Genomic DNA, 23016 nt, shown 5'->3' on the forward strand with positions numbered 1-23016 from the left:
TATGTATTTGAGACAGTGCTTTTATTGTCTGTTTTCCTCACAGCCGGTTGCTGAACCAATTCCAATCTGCAGTTTCTGCCTTGGTACAAAAGAGCAAAATCGGGAGAAGAAACCTGAAGAGCTCATCTCTTGTGCTGACTGTGGCAACAGTGGTAGGTGACCATTTACAGTGCTGCTGGTAATAGCCCGTCCAGTTGAGACAGAAGAGTATGACATAGTGACTGCTGCTGATCCATACACATGAGGATTATGCATCTGTGGCGTATCATACAGTTAGTGTAGCTGAATCTCATGCTCCCAGACAGGAGACAAAGTTAAGTTAACCTAACACAAGCAGTTCATTTGGCTCCTAGAGGTTTCTTTAAAAATGTGGTAATGATGACCAGTTTTATTATGTTTCTCAATTCAGCTGTGAAAAATTATCTTCGTGTTCTTTTGTATGGGGACCTGCCACTTGCTATCTAGGGTACTGTTTTTGTGTTATAAGTAAATAAGAATAGAAGCCCCTAAAAATAGGAGTATCTGGATAACCAAATTTCTGCATGGGAATAAGTAATTGATAAAGTAATCTCTGTGAGCTATCTGTGAGCATTAACAGCACTGGAATGGTTTTACTGGAATAATTTTCTCCTTTTTCTGTAGGTCATCCGTCCTGTTTGAAGTTCTCTCCAGAGTTGACAGTTCGAGTGAAAGCCTTGCGATGGCAGTGTATTGAGTGTAAAACATGCAGTTCCTGTCGAGATCAGGGCAAAAATGCTGTGAGTACAGTGGAATACAGACTGAATGAAGAGGGTATCAGTCTTGTGGATGTTCTGTTAAATTACAAAATAAAATCATTCTAGAGTCAAATATTTGCAGCTTTTTTTGAGTCTAGTAGTCTTTCTGAAACCAGTGAAGTACCATGACATGTCTGTAGTTGAAAACTATGTGCGTGTTCTCTGAGATGGTGACAGATTAATGGAGGGCTTGATGCTGATGCACATCTAAAGAGAGATTAACTTTATCTGTCTTCAACAGGATAACATGCTGTTTTGTGACTCATGTGACCGTGGCTTTCACATGGAGTGCTGTGACCCCCCTCTTACCAGGATGCCAAAAGGTGAGGACTGTGATGAAAAGGGTAATTTAAGATGGTGTTGGAAGACATCAGTGGGTAGAAAGTACTTCCACATATTTGGTCCTCTTTCAGATACATTTAACTTGTTCTTTACAGCACTGCTTTTCAGGTATTAGAAACTAGAGAAGGGTCAGAGCTTCAGATCCAGATTTTCCGCTATCTCCTGCTTCCTGTATATAACTGGCTCTGAAGGGTTTTGATCCTTACAGATCAAAAGGATCAGCTTCCATTTGAATGAATACCCTTGTAAAAAAGACGGGCTTCTTAGTTTTTGAACTCATATCCATGTGGTCAGTAGAGAATCCCGGAGTACAACCAAACTTCTCTTTTCCATCAGAAAGCGGGTTATATATGTAAGATTCTTCGTTGGTAGTTAGAAGAAAATTTTCCTATAGAAGATAGTTGAAAGTAGTGTAGTTGTAAGCAGAATATGGGATATTTAAATGTGTTATTTTTTTATGGTTTTCTGATAATGTGCTGCAAATTAAAGAGACTTCCTGCATGGTTGTGGGAAGTGTGTTTGGGGCGCGCGACATGAGGAAGGTGTGGGAAATCAACTGGGTTTGAGTTTAGATTGCTGGAATATATATGTAATTTTTCTTACATGTATATGTGATAATTGGGTCCTTTTGGTATTGTTCCTACCACTTCTGTCGGAAGGCCTGGGGCCTATAATTCTCCTTTTTGTCCTATATACATATCCCTTGCATTCAGTGACAGGGACTTGTATCTTATAGGTATGTGGATATGTCAAATATGTCGACCACGAAAGAAAGGAAGAAAACTTTTACACAAGAAGGCAGCACAGATAAAACGACGCTATGCTAACCCAATAGGACGTCCCAAAAACAGGTTAAAGAATCAAAATACAACGTAAGTCTCCCTATAAGGAGGAGTAAGGTGTGAGATTCTATAGGACAGTGGGTATTTCTGAAGTGTCTGGACTACTCTGTGAGAAGATTTCTTTTACAATGAAGAGCTTTCTGTTATTCTTTAGTACAGAATTTCTGAAGAATGCTTTGAAAGACTAGAAGTAATCTCAGTGCTTCTTTTTGCCTAGATTTTTGACCCTTTTTAACAACTTACTATTTAGTTTTGAACTGTTCCTTATAGTCATAGATGAATTTTGCTGTTCATGTCAAGTCTATTTTGCTGGATGGCTGTTTCTTCCAGCATAATTGTTTTGCTTTGCATTTCTCAAGAACCATTTCTGATGTTTAGAAACTAAGTAATCTACAACAAAGTGTGTGAGGTTGTTGTTTGACATATATTTAATCTGATGCTGCTGACAGAAAATATTTGGCCTGTTTCTGCTTCCATTCCATGTGTTTCTGCATTGGTGGAGCAGTCTGTTGTGCTGAGACAGGTTGTGTGGCCTTGTCATGGTGGTTGTGGGGCAGCCAGTCATCAGGGAATTGGATTTGGGTAGGCAGGAATTGTTTGGATAACTGTTCAGCCAGAGCAATTTCCTTGAATTAAGACTGCTGTGCAGTGCTTATTGTGATGCAGCCCTATTGACTGTGTAGGGACCGAAACAATGAAGGAGCATGCCATAAGAACTTCTGTTTTGGGCATCAGGTCAGCTAAAAAAAAAAAAAAAAAAAAAAAGATTGAACTACCCCTTGATCTAACAATAACACCAAAAGTATGTTCTGGAAAAAAAAAAGATTGAACTACCCCTTGATCTAACAATAATACCAAAAGTATGTTCTGGAAAAAACCTTACAAAGTTTAATGCTTATAAAAATTTAGGAGTGTCTTTTAAACATCCTAATTTTTTTCAGTCTGCATGATACCTTTGCTCAGAGGAACTCCCCGAGTAATTCAGAGGGGCAAAAGGAACAAAAGGAAAGCTAGCAATCTGCTGTTGCTGTTTTGTCTCTTGATTTTTATTTCATGATGTATTCACAATTTTTTTGCCTTTGTTCCATCATTTCACTTGCAAAATATATCCACAGAATTATGCACAGATGCTTAGTTTGGTTTTTTTTAGGAAAAAACAGCCTATTACCATCCTCTGTAGCTGCAAAGATTGTAGCTAAAAACAGTGAGCTTCCTGAAAGAGCTGTCAGCCTAGGGCCATCCCTCTGAGAAGTGTTAAATACTCGGTTGTCTCAACAGAGTTTTAACATTTCCAGCCTGAAAGATGGCAGCTGTTTGGAGATCAACACTGTTTTCTGCCAAGATGATCATCACTGGTATAGGTTCTTAGCTAATGTACATGTTCTGCATGCCTTAACTTTCTGTGTAGTTCTTATGACAATTTTCTATCAGTAAGAAAACTTTGACAGATGACAAGTGTAAATGTTTAATGATGGCATAAATTGAAATCTTCAATGCAATGTATTCATTCTGGCTACTGGCTTTAACATTTAATGTTGTATTAAATTTGGTGAAAATCTATGTTTGTACTCGCAATTAATTGCACATAATGTTCAGTGTGGAGAAGAATAGTACAGAGATGTTAATAATCCTGGCTCCTCTAGGGTACACAGGCTCTTGACTATGCCTCTATTATCAAATTCTTCAGTTCACATTTAGCCTCTGCGTGATTGATAAGTAAGTAGGGAAGATGGTAGTCCACTTTACAGCCCAGAACAAACCACCTCACCAAATCTTCTGACCATATCTTTCCCCTTCTCATTCTTTAGATCAAAGGGCCCTTTCAGCAAAGTTCGGACTGGCCCTGGTCGGGGTCGGAAGCGTAAGATCACTCTATCTAGCCAGTCAGCATCATCAGAAGGAGGATACCTGGAGCAGACAGACATCTTGGACTTCTGCAGAGATGGCAACACCACCTTGAAATTTAACAAGAAAACCAAAGGGCTTATAGATGGCCTTACTAAATTCTTCACTCCCTCCCCTGATGGACGAAAAGCTCGAGGGGAAGTGGTAGACTATTCTCAGCAGTATAGGATCAGGAAAAAGGGTACCAGGAAATCTAGCACTTCAGAATGGCCCACAGGTAAAGATTTTTCACCCTGCCGATGTAAGTATCCTGCACACAAAGAAAATGTTCAAAGGCTAGGATGTTGAAGTGACTAGAATTGTTAGAGGCTGGAAACTTTGAGCTGAAAGTTAACACTCAAATGCAGTTATCTCTGGTGTGTTGAGGTAGAATACCAGTTTGAAAGAGGAAGCGATCCTGGAAACCTTCACCTCTTTATATATAATGGCAAGGTGCGATGAGGGATTAAATGGTTACTGTGAGGTAAAATGCCCGTTGGTAAGGAGGGGCTTACACATAGCCGTAGGAAACATGCTAAATAATGTCACATTTGAAAGAAGTAATGTGGGGAGGGGTTAATGAAAATAAGAACAGCAAGGTGGAAGTATGAAATGGGAAACAGATTATTAAAACAAGTCTAACAGACCCATGAGTTTCTGATCTATGTTATAAGCTTGCATGCAAATGTTTCTTACTTTTCTTAGCCATAGAGGAGCCTGCTTCATGCAGTTTGGCATCTGCTTGCTGGAGAGCATCCCTTCTTTTGAATGCAGTTCTGCTTTCCTTGTGTTCTTTTCTAGCTTAAGACATGAATCTATGACCAGACCTTGATTTAATCTCTCTATTTTGATCTTTAGAGTCTTGTTGAATTGTTCCTAAGGAAGCAGTGGAAAATATTCCACAATAACATACAAGGTGTACAGCTTTAGAATAGTTACGTGCATTAGCTTGGCTGGTGCTGGAAGAACAATAATGTATCTTAATGCTTTGGGTGAAGTATCTTTTGCGGTTTTGTTTGCTTTTTTGTGGAAGGGGTGTTTCTTGGGTGATGAACCTAAGTGTCCTGGTTTTGGTTGCACCAGATAACAGCATTTAAATACTTGTGATCCTTGTTAGTGAGAAACCTATGTGGTAAGCCATTTATCCAAAACTGTCTCATTGCTACAAATTCCTTTATGATACTATGAATGTCTAAGTGGTGAAGTTTTGGACTTGGTGAAATATATGACCATACTTCTTATGTGGTCACAAATCCAGAACTGGTTCTTCCTTTGTGGTTCCAAATCTGAATAGAAAATCCCATTTAAAAAAAAAAAAAACAAACTTGGCACGGTGTCTGTATAGAGCCAGATTGTTTGTCACTGCACTAAAAAGCAAGTACTCCTTTGAAAAATGTAGGTGAAGACCATTTTCTCTCTCATTTACAGACAATCAGGATGGCTGGGATGGAAAACAGGAAAATGAGGACCGTTTTTTTGGGAGCCAGGATGTCTTAACTGAAAAAGACATGGAGTTGTTTAGAGATATTCAGGAACAAGCACTGCAGGTAAAGTTAAATCTTCAGCTTTCCTTTAGGCTTGTCAAATGTCTGTAATAATTGTTTGTTATTGATCTACTGTACTGGGCAATAATAGTGATTCCTTTGAAACTACTGTGCAGGAAGGGCTTAACCATAGATTATCGTAACTATCAAGAACTGCCTTCATAAATTTGATTTTTAGTGTCAGAAGGCACCGTCTGTGAGTTCAGGTAGGATGGACTGTGTAGATAAGAATGTTTTCATTTATTTCAGCTTAGAAGTCTTTCACTTGGAAATTAATGAAAACACTTTCTTTTCCCTTGCATAGAAAGTAGGAGTGACTGGGCCTCCTGATCCACAAGTCCGATGCCCTTCTGTCATCGAATTTGGCAAGTATGAAATCCAGACCTGGTATTCCTCCCCATATCCACAGGAATACTCAAGGTATGACTGAACATTCTCCTTTGTTCTGCTTCAGTGTTTGAGAAAGCTGAATTCCAGCAGGTGTAGAAATCTTGAGGAGATTCTACCTGAATGTAGGACATAAGCAATGTACATGTAATCCATATACTTTTCTTGATAGTTAATAGATGTCCTAAAGTCTTTTTAGGCTGAGTCAAAAAGTTGATAAGCTCTCTGCAACAACCTGCATATGCTGTGAGCTTTCAAACTGCCACAGGAATATATGATTAGATGGATTCCCAAAGAGCTGACATATTCCACTCTCTAAGGAGAGAGAGCATCCTCAGCTGAATGACTTGGTACTGGTCTGTTATTAAGCATGTAAGTGATTAGAGTATCTGACTCTGAGTGCACTTTACATATGGTATCACAGAATAATTTGGGTTGGAACGAACCTTTAAAGGCCATCCTGTCCCAGCTGTGGGCAGGGACATCTTTCACTAGATCAGGTTGCCACATCCCTGTCCAGCCTGACCTTCCTGTGATGGGGCATATTTTAGTGCTGTATGTAGTTTGACACAGCTAAAGAAGAAATGTTTAATGTTACGCATTTTGGTATCTGAAAGATTGTTCTACAGTGATGCATGTATAGTTGTTTTGATATTTTCTTGCTTAAGAAGTTTGCAAACTGTCTTAATTGCAACCTCTCTGAATTTTAACTTGATTCAGAAAGAGGAATAACTTCTAAGGGCCATAGCTGGAGAGATAAAATTAAATAAAATGCTTTATTCTACCATTTAATAAGAGTGTATGGTCTGTCATGAGGAATTATTCTAGTTTTGCTAAAGGCGTTGAAGGTAACTGAAAGTAGCATCCCTGCCCAAGCTAGAGTATGTAAATAGAGTTAAATCACAACAATATTGGGACACTTGCTTTCAAATTGTTCATGTCGCTGTAGTATGTAAAGTCATAGAATCATAGAATGGTTTGGATTGGAAAGGTCCTTAAAGATCATCAAGTTCCAACCCCCCTGCCACGGGCAGGGACACCCTCCACTAGACCAGGTTGCTCAAAGCCCCATCCAGCCTGGCCTTGGTTTTAAAACAAACAGACAGGTGGTATTGTGACCCATTGCTCAGGGGTACATATAGCTGTCTGTTACAAGGAGGGAAGGGAGAGAGTAGGAACTATTTATCTAATCCGTCCTAGCGTCACTAGTGCAAAATTGATGGTTTTTTGCTGTTTTTTCTAGGATTTTAATCGATGCATGTGTTTCTTCTGATGTAACTTAATAATATAAAAGTAATTATGCAGGACACTAAGTACATTTTTTAAATATGCATTTGTTACAGAATAAGTAAGTGCCATGGCGTCAGGTATGGTAAGGTGTTTTTGGCCTGATTAGCACATGCACAAGATCAGTATATACTGCGATTGTTTTTGTCAAACTCTCTGTTTGCAGGAGTGAGGAATTTTATGCAAAAGTCTATTATCTTCAGCCTTTGATCTGTCTTTATCTTTGCTTATAGGCTACCCAAGTTGTACCTTTGTGAATTCTGTCTGAAGTATATGAAAAGCAGAACTATTCTTCAACAGCATATGAAAAAATGTGGCTGGTTTCATCCTCCAGCCAATGAAATTTACAGAAAAAACAATATTTCAGTCTTTGAGGTAGGTTAGAAACCTAAGCCACTCACTTCTATCTATAAAATAGGGTCTTTAGCACCCAGTCGTGTGATAAGTTTTCCATAGCCCTAAAGATCTTCATTCTTGAAGCATTCAGTTCTTGAGAGTGGAGAACTACAAACAAGCAGTGAGAGCTGACCTCATGTATAGGTTATTCGTCCCTAAAATATGTGGGAAGGCTTGCTTTGTAGAAATGCTTTTTCATTTTAGGAAAATGAATTTTAACTTCTCTCTTAAGGTAATGAATGTAACACTGACTTGGTCATGGCCTTTATGCTGTCAAAGTTTAAGTCCTTTGAGGCAGAGAAGTCTTCTGCTTGTGTTAGACATTTCAAACGTACAGGGATACCCAGATGAAGCGTGTCCTTGCATGACAGCAGATGGAGTGACAAAACATTTCCCCTTTTCTGTAAGGTTGATGGCAATGTCAGCACCATCTACTGCCAGAATTTGTGCTTATTAGCCAAACTCTTCCTGGACCATAAGACTCTCTATTACGATGTGGAGCCGTTTCTTTTCTACGTGCTGACACAGAATGACGTCAAGGGCTGTCACCTTGTTGGCTACTTTTCCAAGGCGAGTATTTGGGTATTCCAGACTTGGAACTTTGTTTACTTTGGTGAGAAATGCTGCTTCAGAGTCTTTAAATTGTTGCAATCTAGACCCTTGCATTTTATGGGATACATCATGTAATATAGATATAGACATCGGTTTCAAACAGATTTTATTTATGTTGCATTTGGAGACTGCCAACTAATAAAGTTTCATCATAATGTTGAGTAGCATATATTCTTTAAGGAAACTGTAGGGCAGCTGCTAGCTAAAAAAACTCCCAACTCTTCAAATGACCTCTGACTCTTGGTGGTGATGGTTATGTATGTATGTTTGTAAGATAAATATTGTTACCAAGGAGTTCTATCTCATCTTTCCTTCTGTAAACACATTGTTTTCCAAACAAGTTTGTCAATTTCACACCTCATTTCAAACCTTTTCTTAGAGGTGCTAGTTGTTATCCAAGGAGCAGATCGCGCTGCTTTACTCTCTTTGTTTTTCTGAACTGCAGTGATGGTAATAGAGCTTAAATATTATTCTCTCTTGTAAAGTCTTTCCTTGTCTCATGTACATAGTTGTTCATAAGAAACTTTGACTGTGGCTTTCTGTCTTGGTTTTTGCTATAGAAGTAATTAGGGACTTGTACAGAACAACTTACAGTATTTCTCACTGGTCATCTTTCTTTTTATTTTTCCCATCAGGAGAAACACTGCCAACAGAAGTACAATGTTTCCTGTATAATGATTCTTCCACAGTACCAGCGTAAGGGCTATGGCAGGTTCCTAATTGACTTCAGTAAGGAAAATTTTCTTCACTTTTTTTGTCTTTGTCTTTTCATATTTTAAAGAAAGGCTTAACTGTGGAAGAGGATATTTGTCAAAATAAAAAATATCTCAGGACAAAGGATTCTAAAGCTCACAGAATCTTCTGAACTTTACAGTTTACTCTTACTCTTGGAAAGCTTGAATTCTAAGACAAATTGATCATTTTCCCCCTAATTCTCATGTTTTCTTTTGTTAGCAACTTACTGTGGAAACTATAGGCATGTGTCAGTATAGTGTTTTTAGCAGAAGCTTACCTTGTGCATGTAGTTCTTTCTACAGAAAGACAACCCTAAAACTGCACGGTCTGTTGAAACCTTCAGCAGCTTGATAAAGTGCATGAGTGTCTTAAGCAATAGGTAGTTGTAGTTACATTTTAATTTACTTCTGAGAATAACAAAAACAGACATACTTGGGCTCTGAATACTCAGTTCTCAAATTCGTAGATGGATCTCAGCAAGTTCATGGGGAAGCTTGTCCCTGTAACTATCTATCTTATTATGCGAAGTGCAATCTAATATAGCCCTCCCTGTGGACATGCTAATTTTGGAGTTAATGTCCAGAGAAAAAACCCTACTGGTATAATTATATTAGAATTATTTTGCTGGTAAGTATCCTTGTGTAGGTAAGTTGTTCTGAAAATACAGGTGAGACAAAGGAAGTCAATGTGTCTTGAGAGATCAATAAATGTAGGCTATGTTAGAGCAGCAGTGAGAAGGTGCATTTGTCAGCTGGCTTCGCTCTTCCCCCTTTGTTGTACTGGGGAGGATATAACCTCTTGGTCTTTATTGAACCTGTGCAGTGTATCACAGTCTTAAATTAAGTCTCTGCAGATAGAGTTTGGTACTCTCCAGTAGGACTCTGAACTTTGACAGCTGAGAATTTTCAAGAAAATTGTTTGCTGTGTTGGTTTTGAATGGCTAAAATATTTTTTTCCTCTGTCATCTTCAGAATTGCTATTGCAATTGGAAAATACTCAGCAGGCTCTACTTCAGGCTTAGTATGGTTTCTAGATAGGTAACTGCTGCCATCTCGTGGCATTGCCCATAGCCAGGGTCTGATGGCAATGTAGTTTAGAAATCTCATACTCTTACCATTGAATAACAGGAATTAGAACAAAAAAAAAAAAAGAAATTGACCAGACCACTCAGTGTATCCTTCAAAATTATGATCTCTATCTTCTAGGCAGCATTCTGGTGCTTTCTGGAGAAATGCCTTTGTAGAAGTTGAGGTGCAAACAGAAGCTATATATGCTAATTTTTTGAATGTTTTTCTTGTGTATTTTTAGGCTATTTGCTTTCAAAGCGTGAGGGTCAAGCAGGATCACCAGAGAAGCCTCTGTCAGACCTGGGGCGCCTCTCATATATGGCTTATTGGAAAAGTGTAATATTGGAGTGCCTTTATCATCAACGTGACAAGCAATTAAGCATCAAGAAATTGAGTAAACTGACTGGGATCTGCCCTCAAGATATCACTTCCACTCTACATCACCTTAGAATGCTTGACTTCCGTAGTGATCAGTGAGTACAGGACTCCTGTTGTATTTCCAAATAGTTCCAGGTGTATTTGAATTAAATTTAGTGGTGTCTAGAGACAATTCACATCTAATAAGCTTCATTTTATTCAAGACTTAAATGTCCAGATACTGTCTGTAGAGGTTTACGATGCTCATGTGCGATGCAAGAGTTGTTCAGTGCCAAAGCTGCATGAGATTTCCAGCTGTGGAGCTTTGCAGCTGTGAGAGAAGGCAATCTGGTCTCTTGGCCATGTTCTCTTGGGGTCCCTCAGCATAATCAGTCTAACATACTCGCAAAACAGACCAAAGAACAGCAACTTCGCTTCTCTAAAGGGAAATCTGTTCCTTTTTCCAGTCACTGAGCAGACAGTTGTTTCTCCCTTTTCTGTGTGTCTCGAAGATGCCATTAACTGTGTGGATTAGCATGGGATGCTTGGATAGTGGGATGGATCATTGGGAGAAATGAGGTGTGTGGATGTAGAATAGAGGTAGTCTGTTTGCCCAGCTGAGTGTCCAAATCACATGAAATACTGGGAATTATTCTTGATTCAGACCGTAGCACTTGGGGAGTGGGATTGTATTCGGTTGTGTTTTGTGTTAAATTTGGAACTTATTTGGAAAACTTGAAGTTATTTGAGAACAGTTTTATGCACTAATTTCACAGTATATATTAATCAGTGATATTACTCCCAGTCCCCCAAATAAAATCCACTCTGGCAATGGGACTGTAACTTTTTAAAGCAGTTCTTTTATTACTATTCAGTATCTTTCACCTTATGTTGCCTGTTCCCCAAATGGTATACCCCTTGCCCATTTAACACATAATAAAAGTGACACTCTGCAGCTGAATGTTACCCATGGAAGGATAGTGGCTTTGTCATTAACAAATGGAAAGAATTTAACAACGCTTTTCTCAGTTTTAAGATGCTTTCTCTGGCAGTCTGACAGTACTGTAAATTGTACAATTTCAGTGAGCCTTTATCCTTTCTGATTTTATTAATGGCAGCACTGATGGAGAGTACACAGATTTTTCTGTAATATCTTGTATCTCTTTCACATGACAACATGTACAGTATGTAGCCTGTTGTTGATCAGAGTATTATTACTGTCTAGATTTGTGATCATTCGTCGGGAGAAACTTATCCAGGAACATATGGCAAAGCTTAGAACTAATGTCCGACCTATAGATGTGGATGCAGAATGTCTGCGTTGGACACCTGTTATAGTTTCCAACTCAGTTGTCTCTGAAGATGAAGAAGAAGAGACAGAGGATGGGGAAAATGAAGAGCAGCAACAGCAGAAAGAAAAAGATCCAGAGACCAGTGTAAGAGTGAATCTGTTACTTCTGTATGGCATGTAGTTTACACTTGGTGCTTTTGCAGGCGATGCCAACAAGATTTCAAATGCCAAACTTGGACATTTGGCATAGCTGTAAAAAGCAATGCAGTCATGATTAGTCTGTGTGTCTTTATGGTTTCATATTAGAAACTAAAAGTAGGGAAAACATTGAGGCATAGCCTAGAGAAGGGTTAAAGACTGTCTCTGAAAATAGTAAAAAGGCTCTTTCTACAGTTAGTGATTTTTGCAGTGTGTGTTGGGGGCGGGAAGAGGGCAGTGTTAAAAAGAAAAACCAAACAAATAAACAAAAACCCCGCCTCCCCCTCTCAGGCAATCTGATCTCATCAAATTCTTGAAATGGATTTAGTTTTGAAGGACCCAGTATTTCTGTAAGTGACAAATAGCATAAATGGAAGTGAATCAACAAAACCTTGTTCAACATTTCTCACCAAAGGTTTTTTGCTGTGTAGTTTTTTTAGAACTACTGCTCACAGGGCAGGGAAGGTTTCTGAAAGCTAGGCTGCTGTTCTTGAAGGGTTGCCCTCTCATATCAGGCGATGAGCACTGTCTAGAATACTAAGAGGCAAATTATGCACCATTACTGTATCTACATTAAACTAATTGTGCATTTTAGTGGAAAAATAGCTTGAAGTTTGTCCTTTCTTGAAAATGATTCAAATACTGTGTTTGAATGTAGCACGATGATGTTTGCATTCCAGCAGGCCACTGGATGCCTGTTGCTGACTGAGGCCACTTGTCCAGAAGCCAATTGAGATACATTATCACCTGGGAGGAAAAGAGTAGCAGTTAGCACTATCAGAATCTTGTAAAGGTCAATTCTTTTGTTATTATCAGATTGTTAAAAGTCAACTTTTCTGACTTCTTGCTCAGAAGTTTTTGTGGAATCGAATTCAGGATTGACATGCATGCTTAAGTCAGAAGTGTGAAATCTATTTGTTTTTGTTTAAATCAGATGGTAAAATCAGTGTCTTGGGAGAAGAAAGAGCAAGATCCTTACTCACCTACAGAGAGTGAAAAAAAGCCAGACATTGTTGCTCCAGCCAATTCTGCACGGCCGACCAAGCACATTTTTCCCTTGGATAGTCTTCCTGCAAACAGTCAGCCATCACGAAGAGGTCGATGGAACCGCAAGGGCAAAAAGCTTCGGGAGCCCCTTTGTGAGAAGGAGCCAATACTGCCCATTGAGGACAAAACAGCAATTCCCAGTGGGCGATGCAGTGAATGTGAGGAGAAATCAGCAGCCTCACGAGGCCGGTGCAGTGACTGTGAGGAGAAGTCAGCGACCTTGCAAGGAAGATGTGGTGAATGTGAGGAGAAGTCTCCAGCCCCAAGAGGCCGGTATGCTGAAGATGAGGAAAAATCTGCAGTTTCGCAGGGACAGTATAGCAAAGGTGAAAAGTCTGCAATTCCCCGTCGGCGGTACAGTGAAGGTATGGAAAGGTGGAGAGGGCAGCTGAAAAAGAACACAGAGACACTGAAGTGTAGATTCCTGGAGGACTGCGACAGATTACCCCGCCACTACAGTGATAGTGATAGGGCACTTCTGAGGTGTTTTACTGAGAGTAGTGAAGAGGAAGATGATGAGCCTGTGAGTCCTCGATCAAGCTCTCCACCTGTTCTCACAAAGCCAACATTAAAACGAAAGGTGTGTGCCTTATTTCTTGTCTCTGACTATATTGTGCAGTCTATTTTGCCATTATTTTGCCATTGGTGCTTTCTGAAGGACTGTGCAACTCATGAGGTATATATTAAGCGTACAGGTAGCAGCTGCTCAGTGTTCCAGAACTCTGTCTGGAGGGTACTTTCTGCTGCCTTTTTGTAGTGGTGGTTTTTGTTGAGTCAGATTTTTCTACCTTGGTTATTAAAGTTCTATTCAGTCACGCAAAATAGAAACAGATGTGGTTCTACTTTTAAAAGAAGCTTGCAAAGCACAAGTGCTATTTAAACAAAAAATCACAGTATAAAGTATTTGAAATTATTTACCATGGAGATGTGATTTCACTCAGTGTGACCAAGAAAATCCTCTCTTAGTGGGATGCTGCGCTAAAAAGTTCTCTTTCTCATCTTTGCAGCTTATTCTAAACTGTTCACATCTATGTTGTAGAGTCTCTGAACTTTCAGCTTTTATGGATGGGCTGTTAGGTTCAGCTTTTTAAATGGTTTATACTGTTACACAAACGTCAATCCAGCAATCTTCATAGAGGTGAGTCGTTTTGCATTGTATTTGACATCTGTCTAATGGAAAGCAGGTGCCAATCAGTGTTTCTAGTGAAGTCTGGATTCCAGAAGGGAGCCCTCTGGTCCCGCTTAGACTGTTAAACTCTGCTGTTCATGTTTTCTATTTATCAGTGTTTTCTTTCCACTGCATGTGATAAAATGTTTTCTCCCACCTTCCCCTTTCAGAAACCAATTCTTCATCGAAAGAGGCGAGTCCGCAAGCGTAAGCACCACAACAGTAGTGTTGTCACTGAAACAATCTCGGAGACCACGGAAGTGCTGGATGAACCATTTGAGGACTCAGACTCTGAACGACCAATGCCCCGATTAGAGCCTACATTTGAGATTGAGGAGGAGGAGGAAGAGGAGGATGATGAAGAGGAGGAGAATGAACTTTTGCCCAGTGGATACTTTCGACACTTAGCCACACCGGACACACTCGGGCATAGACCCTCATCTAAGAGGAAGTCCAAAGATGAGGAGGAGTCTGATGACGCTAATGGTATGTTTGGTGGTATGCTGTTAAAAGTTTGATATAGATAGTGTGTCGGATGGTACTAGGTCATGACGGAACAAGCTGCTTACCTTGTCTTGTAACTTCTAGCCAAAATGTAGGGTTAGGCAAAAATTACCAGTCAAACCAGCCTCAAACATTCCCAAGTCTTACGAAAATGTGGTGCATGCTTTTAACTATATTATTAGCAATGACCTGATGTGTTCCTTTGATTCGGCTTTCCTAGTGGAACTGGTATCTGTGAATGTGGAAAAGCCTATCCAGCAGGGTCGCTTACAGAAGTAAAATAGAAATTAATTGGAGAGCCCTCAGTTTTCCGTGGCAAAGAGAAATAATAAATTGTCTCTTTTGAGATCCTGTTCTTCATCACATTGCATGTCCTGCCTCTCAGCTTCTCACATCTCCTTAAAGTTCTCTGATCCTTCAGTTCATAAAATTATTTCATTGGAACTGGTTACTTAGACTGCACTAAAAATTCAAAAGAAATATCTGTCATTCAGATGCACCATTAGTAATCTTCCTTATGGCTGCTATGTGTTCTGTTCTCTCGTTGGTCTACATAGTGCAAGACAGTCAGACAAATAAAAACAAAGAACTGGGTGAAAGAAGTATGGTGCCATTATCCCACCATAAAAAAATCGTTACTGGAACGAACTCATTAATGTACGGCTTTCAACTAGCCTGTGGTTAGCAGAAGATAATTTTTTGTTAAAAGTACTTAAATACTGAAAGCATCAGTATGATTATAGAATGTATTATTATAGCCATGTATGCTATCCATTTAGCATCAGTTACCCTTATCCTTACAGCAGCATATAACTAGGTAAATTTACTGCAAACACGTGTTGATGCAGCATTAGGTTTGCTTAGTGGGAATATATGCACAGTCAGCTTATACCACTGTTTTTTTTAATTCTGTTGTGATCACGTTACTCAAGATTACAATTTTTGTGGTTCTCCAGCACCATTAATAAGACTATAGTTGTCAGAAGATCTGTTAGATAAGTGGTTTTCAGTCTTTGTCATTTGTGCTCTTTTGAATGTTTTCTGGTGGAGGTGCAGATCCCTTTAGCAATTCCACACACATATATTGCTTTATAAAGGACATCAGTGATTTTTAACCATCATTTGCAAGCTACAAATAGTCCATAGAGTGCCCGGGGATCAAAAATAGTATTTGGAAAGCCACTGTTTTAACTCAGCACCTCACAACAATGATAAATTTCTTGCTCACCTCCTAAATACTTGACTTTCTTACTCTCCCCTTGTAATTTAGTGCTTTCTGTTCCCTTTTGCCACTTCTGTTGCTTTTATTTTTTTCCCCCCTGAATTTCTGCAAATTTGTCAGAACCTCTGAAGCTATCATGTAGTAAGCACTCTGTTTCAGGGTATTGCTGCTCCTGACATCAAATGGTATGTGTTGGCTGCTTATGCCTTTAATGCAGGTGCCTTTGCGTATACATAGTAAACCTGTAGTGATCTTACAGAAAATACGATGTGCTTTCAATTACCTAAACGTGTTAGCCCACTGGGATAATCAGTCGTCATAAACAGTTGACCTTTTTGATAAACAATCAGGCTGGGTGGAGGGGGGCCAGCACTGCCTTATAACAATTCAGACATATAGTATTGCAGTCATTAATACTTGCTCCAGATTTAGATTATTTTAATCATAACTTTGAGTTAGGAATGTTTGTAGGAAGCCTAGGCTTTTTGGAAGTTTTCCCATTACTACAGGAACCTGCTTGTAAGGTTGGTTGGTTTTTTTGGTTTTTTTTTAAGAAAAACCCCCACCACTTTCTGACTAAGGGTGGTTTGGTTTAGATTTTTTCCCTGAGAACTTAATCTTCAGCTGAGGCAATGCATTGAAAGTGTTTTATGATTTCCCTGAAGTGTAATATTGCAGTCTTTTAAATTTGGTATCTGATGAGAATTTGAATTGGCTCTGATTGCTGTCAGGGCCACACTGAGAATGGATAGTGTGCGATGGTGATTTGAGGCCAGCGTTTAATAAGCATAGGGCATTCTGGAAGGCAGAGTGTATTCTGTGGTGTAGAAAACAAATAAAGCTTGTCTGTCTATATTCTGCCAATTCTGTGCAACTTGATTAGTGTCAGGTGGGGGAATATGGAGCTCTGCAATAGGCTGGGCTGTATTGCTTTTCTTTTCCTAGTTCTACCTGTAAGTTTTACTGTGAATGTGAATACTGTAAGGATCTTCTGTTCAAGCTTGCGTGCACACTGACGTTCAACAAAGTGCAACTGAATGAGCACGTACATATGCTTCTCATTATCCTAAAAAATTATGCACATGAAATCTTGAGTGGTCATCAAATCCATATTCTTTTGCAAAGATGGTGTGAAGTGCGCATAGTCTTGTGCTGGGGAGCCCAGACCAGACACCTTTAACATTACATTACTGTAAGGGGAGCCTGCCATCATAAGATCATTTGCTTTTTTTTTTTTTTTTATTCCTAAAAATATTAAATCCATTACAGTACAGATAAAAGCAAAGGGTCTTTACCTGAGGTGTGTTAAATCTAATCCTCTGTAGTAGGTAGGAAAGGTGAAAAAAGGGGAAGAGAAAGCTAGTTCTTTTTTAGAGGTGGATTTTTTTTTTCAAGGGCTGAAGTGTTAATGCTTTAACAAATACTGTTAAAGTAATGTTTCTTTCCTCCTGACCAATGATATGCTGACTGTGGCAGATTCTTTATTTCCTTTATTCACATTCCAAATATTTGTTTTATTGATGACTTCAAGGAGTAGTTTAATTTTAAATTCAGTATTTGTTTTAAATTCATTTTTTTAAGATGCAGAATTTGTTCAGAATGCTTCTCATCAGCGATATTTATAGTAAATGCCTGTCTGAGCAAAGGGCAAGAGTAACTCAGCTGACCTATGATTAGGTTTTAAGAAACATTTTTGAACTACTAGGAGCACATTATTTAGTTTTACCTTCATTGCATAACTGTGGACTTAAAACAGCTCTTTTTGGGAAACTCATACCATGGAATCAGTAACATTTTTTAAGATGGTAGAAAGGGCAGAAATGTGAATAAATGTACTCTGAATATGGGGGGGAAATTGAACTTATATCCATGTAGTGGGATGACCAACCTAATTACAGGCACATCAATGTGACATTCATCCTGATTTAAATAGTAGGATAACTGGCGTATTATTCATTAGAAAGCCCAGGGAGGGCTGTTTGCTCCATACGAATGAACACTGGTATGTGAAAAATTTATTTGTTGGACAATTATAGTTTTACACGACTACAGCTTGGTTAATAAGGGTAGCCGATGTTACCTGCTTAGTCTTTTGAGAGGTATTTGACTTAATCAAAACAATTTGCTTAAGCTGAAATGTTACAGAATCAAGCTAATACATATTAAATAAATCCAGCTGGAAACAAGAAGTGATTAGGCAACTTTGTTATTGGTGGGTTGCAAGACAGTTGCGGATTAAGTAAATTCAGGATCTGAAGACAGAAATTGAGACCATAAAGTATAACTGTCAACTAATGTCAGTGATAAACTGTTGCAGTAGTTTACTAACAGTTGTATAAAATGTCACTGACTATCCTAATTGACAGGTTCAAAACAAAATTAATTCAGGGAATGCCTTACAGTATTCAGTAATTTCTCAGTAAATTATCACATTTCTTCCTGGCTGCATAAGCTCTTCCCCTATTCTAGTGTTTCGAAAGTTACTGAAATGTAAAACTTCCTGCATCAAATAAGAGTCAGGTGAGAGAGAAATTCAGCTTCCTTTTAATGATTTTTTTTTTTAGATTAAAAAAAAAAAAAGCCAAACTCAGTCATCTGTGTATTTATATTGGCATTTAAAAGCATAAGCCATGAAAAAAGTGGAAATATTTCCTTTCTTCAGCAGATGCACAAAATACAGATCTAAATGGAAACATGCTTTTATTACAACTTCATGTGTTCCCCTACACTGGAACATTTTCATTTGTGAACATACTGTATAAAAAAAAATTGTAAAGGGTGGTGGGTCTTTTCAGGACTTTCTCATATAGTCTAGTGTTTAATATGAATTGTGTATTAAAGTCTCAGAGCTTTGACCATGCAAACTCTCAAAAGCATTGGTGTTCTTTGAAAATGTAATGTGCAATGTGATTCCTAATAAGCAGACCTTGATCCTTCCTGTTGCCCTTCACAATAAATCTCTAAGCTAGTAGTGATACATAAAGTTGATAAACATGATGGGAATGCTTGGGAAAGCTTCCGTGAATGTTCAGGTCAAACAAAAATGTTTGAACAGTATCTTTCAATTTGTGTTTTCAGGTAACCCAACTTTGAAACCATTATCTATGCTGAGAAAATGTGAAGCAAAGGATTCTTCACTTGAGCCAGATACTTCTACACCCATGAAAAAGAAGAAGGGATGGCCAAAAGGGAAAAGCCGAAAACCAGTCCACTGGAAGAAAAGACCTGGTCGAAAACCAGGTTTTAAACTGAACCGCGAAAAGGTACCACCATTGGTTCAGGATGAAGGAGTTGATGCAGTGGTAGCTAATTCAAAACCAGGGCGTAAACCCAAAATTTCAGATAAAGAAGAAGGTGTTGAGGAGAAGGAAGAGCTGCCTCTTATTGAGGAAAGAAAAGAGGAAGATGTGAATATAGAAGCAGAAGAGGTAGGAGAGGGAGAAGAGGAAGATACAGTCAGCAGTGAAGTAAGAGTAGTTTCTCCTGTGGACAGCAACAGCAGTCCAGTGCCAGAAGTAAAAGAGCCTGAGATAGAAGAGGAGGTAGAGGAGAAGCCACGGGTTTTAGAAGAGCAAAGGCAATCAGAAGAAGAACAGCAAGAACTAGACGAACCTGAGCATGACCACGAGGAAGAAGACGAAGTTGCAGTAGTGACAAATCAAAATGAAGATCATGATGCTGATGACGAAGATGATGCTCATCTTGAGTCTGTGAAGAAAAAAGAATTGGAGGAGCAGCCTGTTAGAGAAGGGGTGAAGGAGGAGCCTCAGGTGCAAGAATGTTTTTTAGAAACAAGCGTACCAAGCAGTAGAGAAGATGCAAAAGAAAAAGATGAAGCAGAGGCAGATTCTGAGGAAGAGCAGGCTTCCAATGAGACATCAGTGGGCTCAGAGCACGCCCCTGGGTCTGAAGATGATCATGAAGAAGAGCAAAGTACTAAAGAAGGGTTAATTGAGTTAAAGGAAGAGGAAGAGATTCCTCATAGTGAACTAGATCTTGAAACTGTTCAAGCAGTCCAGTCCTTGACACAAGAGGAAAGTAATGAGCATGATGTAGCTTACCAGGACTGTGAAGAAACTCTTGCAGCTTGTCAGACTTTGCAGAGTTACACTCAGACTGAGGAGGATCCTCAGATATCAATGGTTGAAGATTGCCAGGCCTCAGAACACAACAGTCCAATATCCTCTGTTCAGTCCCACCCCAGCCAGTCTGTACGTTCTGTCAGCAGCCCTAATGTGCCTGCTCTGGAGAGCAGTTACACCCAGATAAGTCCTGAACAAGGATCCCTGTCCGCACCCTCTATGCAGAACATGGAGACCAGCCCCATGATGGATGTGCCTTCAGTATCGGACCACTCTCAGCAGGTGGTGGATAGTGGCTTCAGTGATCTTGGCAGCATTGAGAGCACTACAGAGAATTATGAAAATCCCAGCAGCTATGACTCCACTATGGGAGGCAGCATTTGTGGAAATAACTCTTCCCAGAGCAGCTGTTCATATGGAGGACTGTCCTCTTCTAGCAGCCTCACTCAGAACAGTTGTGTTGTCACTCAGCAAATGGCAAACATTGGCAGCAGTTGCAGCATGATGCAGCAAAACACTGTTCAGCCTGCAGCAAACTGCAACATCAAGTCACCTCAGAGCTGTGTAGTAGAAAGGCCTCCAAGTAACCAGCAACCAGCAACGCAGCCACAGCAGCAGCAGCCTCCGTCGCAGCAGCCACAGCCCCCACCTCCACCCCAGCAGCAACCTCCACTGTCTCAGTGTAGCATGAACAACAGCTTCACCCCAGCACCGATGATCATGGAAATACCCGAATCGGGCAGCACTGGTAACATCAGTATCTACGAGAGAATTCCAGGGGATTTTGGTGCTGGGAGCTACTCGCAACCATCAGCCACGTTCAGTTTAGCCAAGTTGCAGCAGCTGACGAACACCATTATGGACCCTCATGCCATGCCTTATAGCCATTCTCCTGCTGTGACTTCCTATGCAACCAGCGTCTCTCTGTCCAACACAGGGTTGGCTCAGCTCGCTCCCTCTCACCCGTTAGCAGGCACACCGCAAGCACAAGCCACTATGACACCCCCACCAAACCTGGCGTCCACCACCATGAACCTCACGTCGCCTCTACTTCAGTGTAATATGTCTGCTACTAATATCGGTATTCCGCATACGCAGAGGCTGCAGGGGCAGATGCCAGTCAAGGGGCACATTTCCATCCGCTCCAAGTCAGCACCACTGCCCTCTGCAACTGCACACCAGCAGCAGCTCTACGGCCGCAGCCCACCCGCAGTTGCCATGCAGGCTGGTCCTCGTACGTTAGCTGTTCAGCGGGGGATGAACATGGGGGTCAACCTGATGCCAACCACCCCCTACAACGTTAACTCCATGAATATGAACACCCTGAACGCCATGAACAGCTACAGAATGACACAGCCCATGATGAACAGCAGTTACCATAGTAACCCTGCCTACATGAACCAGACAGCACAGTATCCTATGCAGATGCAGATGGGAATGATGGGGAGCCAGGCCTATACCCAGCAGCCTATGCAGCCAAATCCTCATGGAAACATGATGTACACTGGCCCCTCCCATCACAGCTACATGAACGCTGCTGGGGTGCCCAAGCAGTCTCTCAATGGACCATACATGAGAAGATGAGCAAGATGAACTTGCATCCTAAAAACTGAAATATATATAAATAAAGGAACCTTTTATACTGACGAACCAGAGAAAATGGACCTTTTTCCAGTTAAAATATTGCTGTAGATTTAGAGGGATTTTCTTTGGTTTATTTTATTTTTTAGGAAGCCTGGTCTTTATTTTTTGATTTTTTTTTTGTGTTTTTGTTTTCTTCACAATCCTGAAACATTTTACAGTTAAAATCATATACAGATGTTTTTTAGAGGGGAAAACATGCACAAAATCTTTTCATAATTTAAAAAGAGCCTTACTTTGCTGACAATGTGGGCAGAATATGTGTAATGGTGAAATCATCTTTCTAAATTTTTTTTTTCAAATGTATGTCCTTCTCCCTCCCCTGTGCCCCTCTGTATGCAGTTTCTAGTGCTGCAGTCATGTAAAATGTTTGACATCTCAAAGAATAACAACCCTTCCCTCTAAACCCCACCTAGCATTTCCTACTTCTAGCAGGAGGCACTTCCTGGGAGACTTGAAAGGGGACACAGAGGATAAATGAAGCTCTTTATTTCTGCAAGTCAGGAAAAATTTTTAATCTTTCATTTTCCCTGACTCCCTCGACCTCAGTAAAATTTGGAATTACGTGTAGACAATAAACTATTCACATTGGTGTTTTTGTAGATGAGTTAATTGAAATTGTATGTTTCATGCTGAAAATACAATGTAGCTTTAAAATTATCCCATTCACCACCCAGACATGCATGTGCACACACATGTGCATGCATGCGTACATGTTCTGTCATGCTGAACTACTGAAAGCATATCAAGAGAGAACTGTTTGTATATCCCTTTTGCAGTCATGAGGAGGATAGGGTGGTTAATGGACTGTTAGGACAAGAAAAGGGTGTAGGCTCTTCTGGTGAACTGCGAGTCAGCCACAGCTCTTGAGATCCCAAACTCTGCTTTAGTGTGTACTTCAAAATGCTGAGGGTCTTGGTTCTGAGCCTTTGAGTCAGGCTGAGCTCAAAAGCAGCTGTTGCCAGTGGTCTGCCTCTTAATCTCTTTACTTAAGTAGTCTTGGAAGATAAAGTGGATGGTTTTAAGTGACTTGATGAGAACCCTGTGGTGTCCTTCTTGCTCTTCCATTCCTGATACAGGGTAGGAAGTTGCTGAATGTGCCGCTCTCTGGGGGAGTCAGTGGTGTTTTCCCCAATTCTTCCACTATGTTTGAGACCCATTTTATAGGAATAGCCACACTTCTGATCTGGTGTGGGAAAAGAAGGGAATCGGCCTGTTTTACAGGAGTGAGACAGTCCAAACACCATAGTAGGATGCAGGCGGCTGGATTTTGCTGTTTATTACCGCATAATCCCATTTACATTATTTTTGGCTACACTGCAGCATGTCACCCAGTACAAAAAGGGACACCCTTTAATGTAAAGGTCTTTTTTTTATTGTATATGAAGTAGAAATACAGACACATTAATAGGACTAATTTCTTTTGTTTTTAAACCAAAAGAGTGTAAAAGAAAGTTGGGGTTTCTTCAGATGCACTAAAATGGACTTTCCTCCAATAACTGCTAACCATAAAAGGCAGAATTCAAAGGACTTCCACTTTTTATTTGTGTTTAGTTTTGAGCATGTACAAGGCTGTGTAGGACCCCATTTCTCTGTATATACTATTCCAGTTCCAAATAACCCGTGTAGAAAGC

The 23016-nt window shown here is 39.9% G+C and overlaps 1 protein-coding gene across 1 annotated transcript; it reads left to right on the plus strand.

The window, feature by feature from the left end:
• Nucleotides 1-43: 43 nt before the first annotated feature.
• KAT6A (K(lysine) acetyltransferase 6A) lies at nt 44-22015 on the plus strand (the record flags this gene model as incomplete). Its single annotated transcript, XM_010086144.1, has 15 exons — nt 44-152; nt 643-758; nt 1018-1099; nt 1855-1990; nt 3769-4082; nt 5273-5391; nt 5693-5808; nt 7296-7437; nt 7867-8028; nt 8706-8799; nt 10114-10345; nt 11455-11665; nt 12653-13345; nt 14104-14419; nt 18738-22015. Coding segments are annotated over 15 exons (5430 nt in total), but the record flags the coding sequence as incomplete, so codon positions are not given.
• Between the last annotated feature and the right edge of the window lie 1001 nt (nt 22016-23016).

The sequence above is a fragment of the Pterocles gutturalis genome, unplaced genomic scaffold (genome assembly GCF_000699245.1).
Source record: "Pterocles gutturalis isolate BGI_N339 unplaced genomic scaffold, ASM69924v1 scaffold50640, whole genome shotgun sequence".
NCBI classification, from domain to species: Eukaryota; Metazoa; Chordata; class Aves; order Pterocliformes; family Pteroclidae; genus Pterocles; species Pterocles gutturalis.